Source organism: Colobus angolensis, unplaced genomic scaffold, assembly GCF_000951035.1.
Source record: "Colobus angolensis palliatus isolate OR3802 unplaced genomic scaffold, Cang.pa_1.0 Scaffold32, whole genome shotgun sequence".
NCBI classification, from domain to species: Eukaryota; Metazoa; Chordata; class Mammalia; order Primates; family Cercopithecidae; genus Colobus; species Colobus angolensis.
Window position 1 is genome coordinate 10333474 of NW_012116488.1, and position 6554 is coordinate 10340027.

Below are 6554 nucleotides of genomic sequence, written 5' to 3' on the forward strand. Positions count from 1 at the left end.
CAACCTTTCTATGAATGCTTTTACAGATTCATTTTGTAAGGTTGGGATTTTAGCCCATGGCTGATTTTTTCTTGTGAATGACATGAGGGAGGGAATCCCCTCTCCTTGCCACCACTGCATGGTCACCCTGACCTGCACTGTATCGTCCACTTCTTCCTGGTCACAATAGTGGCCCCGCTCAGTGCCTTGGCCCCCTGCCCCATCCCTCCCTGCTCAAGGACTCTGCTTCTCTGTCATGTCATCTCTCCCGCACATGGGCCCTTCCTCCCTTGCACCTGCATTCTGCATCTCCTGCACTGACACGCTGTTGCACTGTCTCGCTTTGGAAGCTCTCCCTTGCTCCCGGTTCTCCTGTGACCACCACAGCTTTCCTGCCCTTTGACAGCAGGGCTGCATCCAGAGCCCGCACGAGTCTCCTCCCCTTCCTTACCTCCCGCCAGCGTCCTGCTGCTGAATGGACCGATTACAATTTCCTTCCCAGTGTGGAAAAGTATGAAAGGGAACATTAAAATGTTACCTTAACATTCCGGTACCAGAAGCTGCACTTCTATGCTAGAAAGAGGCCAAAGAGAAGCTCCAATTCAGCACAAAAGTGGACAGTGCGCAATAAAGTTTAATTAACCAGTACTGCAAGGCCACCTTCATGGACTAGCATCCCTTCGTGAGCTGAAGAACTGAACAAGCAGAAGCACAGGCCAAACCCATCCTTCCACGCTCCCCACTGTGCAGATGGGCTCACTGAGGCTCTGGGTACACTACTGACTCAGCACTGGATCTATTTCGGGCCAAAGTGTCAGCAGAACTGATACCCACAGAGCATCCGAGTCCACATCCAGACTGGGCTCCCTCTGCGGCCGTCTCTTAAACCGAGCCACCGCCTGCTGATGGTGAGTTTCCAATCACGAGCTGCACTGGGGGTGCCAGAGGCCTGGCTGGGCACACATCCCAGTGGGTATGAAGGGAATTTGGGAGTGGCATCTAGAAGATCAGCATGAGGGGCACAGAGGAGAAAGAGAACCCACAGCTTGCAGCCAGCAGGGGAAACTGGCTTAGTGCACAGACAGGGCCCCTAGTGAAGTCCATCCAGGCCAGTTGCCCTAAGTGCAGATCCGAGCGGGATAGGACAGGACTCATAACTGAGGAAAATGAGAGAAGCTGAGTGTTCAGGGGCCCCACTGCCTCCTGCCCGCAAGGAGGCTATGCTGGGTGTGCAAACAGAAGAGCAGGTACATGAAGATCCTCACTGAGGGGGCACGAGGAGACACCAGGCCAGAGGGGCAGGGCCAGCAGGGCCTGGGAGAAGATCAAAGGAGATAGTCAGTGAACTATGGAGGAGCCTGGCACCCCATCCAAGCTGCTGGGGTCAAAGGCAAAGCCAGTGCCAGCCCCTCCAATGGATCAGGACTGGCCTGCTCCAAGCTGCAGCCCATCTGGGAGGAGCCCTCTGCGGGTCAGTGCTGGGTCCTCGAAGGCCACCGTCACATGGCACCTCAGTGCCATGGTTAAATCTAGGGAGCCGAGATCATTAGATGTGAGCTTGATCACCACTATTTCCTGGCTGTATGGTCTCGAGGAAATCATTCCCATCCCCAGTCTTAGTGTTTTCATTGTGAAATGGGTCATTAACATGTACACCTCACAGAATTCTCACACGGATTAAATGATTAATCTTATTCGATGAGATCCCATGCTTTAGGAACTTATTATAGGGGCCCACCCACGGTAGACCATCACATCCAAGGGGCTGGGGAGCAGAGGTGACAGGTGGCTATGTAAGAAAAATCTCAGGAAACAGCAGGGAGGAGGAGGAGGCCATGCCGTCTTTCTGAAAAGAGGAGAGGTATTCTCGCTTTCGTCTGATCCCTGCACTGAGAGGCACGGGCCCCCAACATACCAGCCACTCCACTGTCAGTCTTTCCTCTCCGGCTGATATGTGAGGACCAGCTGCTCCATGGAGTCGATCTGCAGGAGAGGGAGCAGCCATCAGAACCTCTGGGAGATGCTCCTCCAGTTGGCCTTAAGAGCCACCCATGCAGGCTGGCAGCAGCAGGCAGGGGTGAGGCAGGTGGGAACTCCGGCTTATGGATTTCCCTAGCCCAGGGAAGGCAACCCTCCCTCCCTCACCCATTCTGCCTACATCCCACATGGGAACTCATGTACTGATCCACCCACACACATTCAGGCCCCCTTGAAGGAAGACTTGAGCAACAGGAAGAGGAGAGACAAGAACCTGGAGGGGGCCAGGGGTACAGAAGAGAGAGGGCCACGGCAGTCACCAGGGGGCCACCTATCGCTTTCACCTGGAACCACCACACACTTGCCTGGCCATGGTCCACTATTTCCCAGAAACTGGAATCCGCTGCTCGGTACTTCCTCCCGGGGTAGAGCTGCCACACGGGGGGCAGCTGGGAGAAGGGCATCTGGCCGGAGGAGAGTGGCTCCCGGGTACGCACTGCCATCTGCCACAAGTGCACCGTGATGCTGGGTTCATACTGAAGGGACCGGAGAGGAGGCAGCAGATCAGGGATAGGGTTCCCTGCCAACTGGGCTGCATACTAGCAATGCAGGCCTAGATGCCCCAGCCCGGCCAGTGGGCTGCCAGGGTCAGAGGTAAATGTTTTCAGAATTCCAGACCAAGAGCCTTGGCACTGCTGCCTGTGGCTTCATCTAGGATGACTAGGGCTCTTCTGGCCCCCTCTGACATGCACCCTGCCTCGCCCCACTGCAACCCCCAAATTTAGCCACTGTTTCCAACCTGTCACCACCTTGGGTTAAAGCTAAGTATTCTCTTGGGGCTCCATCTCTGCCATTGCCGTAATTTTTTAAATCTTCGTTTTAAAAACAAGATATCCATAGACTCCTGGATCTGAGGGTGATAGATTTTCCCCCCAAAATATACTGCAGTTCTGATCATGACCTTCACATACTTATAGTAAATATACAAAATAAGGCTGGGAGCAGTGGCTTATGCCTGTAATCCCAACACTTCAGGAGGCCGAGGCAGGAGGACTGCTTGAAGCCAGGAGTTCAAGACTAGCCTTGGCAACATAACAAGACTCTGTCTCTACAAAAAATAAAAAAGTAGCTGGCCATGGTGGCATGTGCCTACAGTCCCAGCTACTCGGGAAGCTAAGGTGGGAAGATTTCTCAAACCCGGGAGGTAGAGGCTATTGTGAGCTATGATCACGTCACTGCACTCCAGCCTGGGAGACAGAGAAAGACCCTGTCTCAAAATAAATATATAATAATAAAAATAACAAAATTAGGCTGGTACTGGAAGTTAGAAAGATGAAAGGAAAAGTAAAACCAAAGCTTCCTATGTTATGCAACAAAATGGAAAGTCTTTTACACAATTTTCTAAGTGTTTGTCGTTAGTGATAAAACGTCTTTTGAATTAAGAATATTAGCGCTTTATCAAAAAGACACGTTGTGAATGATTTTTCTCAGTCTGTTGTCCTAGCTTTTTTATGGACTGCTTTTGCAAAGAGAAATATTTTAATGTGGCAAAAATCTCTCCTTCTCTGTGTATTCTGACTTTAGATCAGAGATCAGCAAACGAAGTCCGGCTTGCCATCTGCTTTTGCAAATAGAGCTTTATTGTAAATAAACTAAGGCTCCTTCCCTCATTCCTTTACCGTTGCCTTTAGCTGCTTTTGCACTGCAATAGCAGAGCTGAGTAGCTGCAAGAGCATAGCTCTCAAAGTGGAAAATGTTTACCATCAGATCCTTTACAGAAAAAGTTGGCTGCTCTTTGCATTAGATGTGCCCAGGAAGCTTAATTCCCACCCTAAGAACATCGATCTATTTTTAAGAAAGAGGGAAAAAAATACTAAGTAGGTCCCTTATCCCACCCATGGCTAAGTTATTTGAAGAATCCATTGTATTTCCCCTGAATCATTTAAAAAAAAAAAAAACAAACAAACTTAGAACTGTTTTTAAGAGTACAGTTCAGTGGCATTAAGCGCATTGACATGTGGAACCCTCGGCACTGTCCACCTCCAGAACTTTTTATCTTCCCAAACTGAGACTCCATACCTGTTATTAACATTAACTTCCCATCCCCGACTCCCTCCAGCCCCTGGCAGCCACCATTCCACTTTATGAATGAGACCACTCTGAGTACCTCATACAAGAGAATCTGTCCTTCCGTGACTGGCATATTTCATTTAGTATAATGTCTCCAAGTTTCATCCATGTGTCTGACTTTCCTTCCTTTTTAAGTGTGAATACTTCATGGTTTGTGTTTTGTTTGCCCATTCATCCATCAATGGACACTGAGGCTGCCTCCACCTTTTGGCTAGTATGAATGATACTGCTGTGAACATGGATGTACGAATACATGCTTAAGTTCCTGCTTCAAAGTCTTGTGGGTATACACCCAGAAGTGGCATTGCCGGATTGTGCCGTAATTCTCTTTTTTGAGGAATCCTCATCCTGTTTTCCATAGTGGCTGCACCATTTCACAGTCCCCTCCATTAACACTTTCTCAGGCTTTTGAAAAACTTAAAGTATTTGCTCCACAATTTTTGCATGCTTTATTTAGTGTATGTACAGAAAAGCCTTTCCATGTTCTCTACCAACGTTTTTTGAAAGAACCTATTTGAAGAGTTTTTAGGAAATGTGTTAAATTGTTTAAAACGTCAGTGAACTGGCTGGGCGCGGTGGCTCGCCTGTAATCCCAGCAGTTTGGGAGCCAAGGTGGACAGATCACTTGAGGTCAGGAGTTCAAAACCAGCCTGGCTCACATGATTAAACCTTGTATCTCCTAAAAATAACAAAAAAAAAAAAGCTGTAAAAAAAAAAAAAAATAGCCTGTAATCCCAGCTACTCAGGAGGCTGAGGCATGAGAATCACTTGAGCCTGGGAGCTGCAGGTTGCAGTAAGCCGAGATCACACCACTGCACTCCAGCCACAATAGAGCAAGACTCTCTCAAAAAACAAACAGGCAGTGAATTGTTTACAATGACCTAACTGTTTGGGTTTTTTTGTATTTGTTTTTTTGAGACGGAATCTCGCTCTGTCACCCAGTACAGTGGCGCTATCTCGGCTCACTGCAAGCTCTGCCTCCCGGGTTCACACCATTCTTCTCCCTCAGCCTCCTGAGTAGCTGGGACTACAGGCGTCCGCCACCAAGCCCGGCTAATTTTTTTTGTATTTTTAGTAGAGACGGGTTTTCGCCATGTTAGCCAGGATGGTCTTGATCTCCTGACCTAATGTTCTGCCAGCCTCGGCCTCCCAAAGTGGTGGGATTGCAGCCGTGAGCCACCGCGCCTGGCCCTAAATGGCATTTTAAATATCCGGATAAACTTTCACAATATTACACTAAGGTACAGTCAGCTCCCCATTTCCGTGGATACTGCACCCATAAATTTAACCAACCTCAGATTAAAAATATTTGGGGGAAAAAAAATTCCACAAAGTTCCAAGAAGCAGAGCTTGAAGTGATGGGTAGGTGTAGCATTAGGTGTTATTAGTAATCTAATTTAAAATATAGGAGAGGATAGTGCTGAGGTTGCATATAATTACTACCCAGGTCATTTTCTATCAGGGACTTGAGCATCCGCAGTCGGGCCTGGAATCAATTCCCGCCCTCACCAGAGACTCTACTGTATTTACTTTATCCCTCAAAGACCAGCTGTGATCTAAAGCCCTCATCTAGGGCCGCCTCCTGAGTCATTATCGTTATCACCTGGGGAGCTTTTGAAACGTAAAGACTCTAGGACTCCACCAAAGCCTCCTGAATTAATTTCCAGAATCTGTTATCAGTCAAGTGCTTCCCCAGGCCAGTCAGGCGGTACAGGAGCATGTCTGTGACTCAGATGCCACAGAGGTATATTATTCTCGTTTTGCAGATTAGTAATCTGAAACCAATCTCACATTCATCCTATTGGCCCACCTGGTGCCTCCAGGTTGCAATGCTTTTGCTTATACTACTACTGCCTCCTTTCTAGACCTGGAGAACTCCTACTCATCCCACAAAGCCCAGTTCAATAGCTGCCCCATTTGTGAGCCTTCCCAGCATACACTGGGAATGGCACTAAGCCCTGAGCTACCTTAGCCTCAGCTTCACCACGCAGTACCGTATTGCCTCATGTGGATAAGTTCGTGCCTGTGGTCCCTTCACGGGGGTGTTCCTGAGGCCAGGGCACTGCTGCTCTCCTAGACCTGCACAGAAGTGTTTTCCAGTGCGGGTAAGAACGGCCCCCTCTGACCCCTACTGCGGTCCCACACGGGCAGGGGTCAGTGCGCAGCCCTCCCACAGCCTCCCCTCGTGCCCAGGACTCACTGTGCTGCCGTGGGAGGCGCTGCCCTGGGTGTTTGAGGCCCTGGCCCATTCCCTGTGCGAGGGATTGAACCGCACGACCACAGTCACCCAGGTCCTCCCCTCCTCGTCTTCGTAAATGCCAGGCTTCTGGATCCACAGACGGTCAGGGGGCGTCCCCAGACGCACAGAAGCTTCGGAGGCCATGGCAGGTCTGCACCTGGAGCCCGCCTCGAGGCTCACATGTGTGGACCTTTCCGGGTGCGCAATCTCCTTAAATGCAGCAGTTCCG

The 6554-nt window shown here is 49.6% G+C and overlaps 1 protein-coding gene across 2 annotated transcripts; it reads right to left on the reverse strand.

Moving 5' to 3' along the window:
* Positions 1 to 593: 593 nt before the first annotated feature.
* Positions 594 to 6515, reverse strand: TCL1B (T-cell leukemia/lymphoma 1B). 2 transcript variants are annotated; one of them, XM_011951513.1, is made up of 5 exons: positions 6305 to 6515; positions 4927 to 4929; positions 2322 to 2492; positions 1895 to 1962; positions 594 to 1293 (listed from the first exon to the last, which is right to left on the reverse strand). In XM_011951513.1, the coding sequence occupies exons 1-4, from the start codon at positions 6467 to 6469 to the stop codon at positions 1909 to 1911; spliced, it is 393 nt and encodes a 130-aa protein (XP_011806903.1). In that variant the 5' UTR covers positions 6470 to 6515; the 3' UTR covers positions 594 to 1293; positions 1895 to 1908. The 2 variants fall into 2 exon arrangements, with proteins under 2 accessions (XP_011806903.1, XP_011806902.1); XM_011951512.1 differs by lacking the exons at positions 594 to 1293; positions 4927 to 4929 and having other exon boundaries at positions 1909 to 1962; positions 6287 to 6469.
* Positions 6516 to 6554: the final 39 nt, after the last annotated feature.

Excerpts from the sequence above, each read along its gene's own strand:
- TCL1B (XM_011951512.1), bottom strand. The coding sequence starts at position 6,469 with ATGGCCTCCGAAGCTTCTGTGCGTCTGGGGACGCCCCCTGACCGTCTG. Across the intron at positions 2,493-6,286 it reads GCGCCTCCCACGGCAGCACA|TATGAACCCAGCATCACGGT; the intron begins GTGAGTCCTGGG and ends CGGTCCCTTCAG. Across the intron at positions 1,963-2,321 it reads AAATAGTGGACCATGGCCAG|ATCGACTCCATGGAGCAGCT; the intron begins GCAAGTGTGTGG and ends CCTCTCCTGCAG.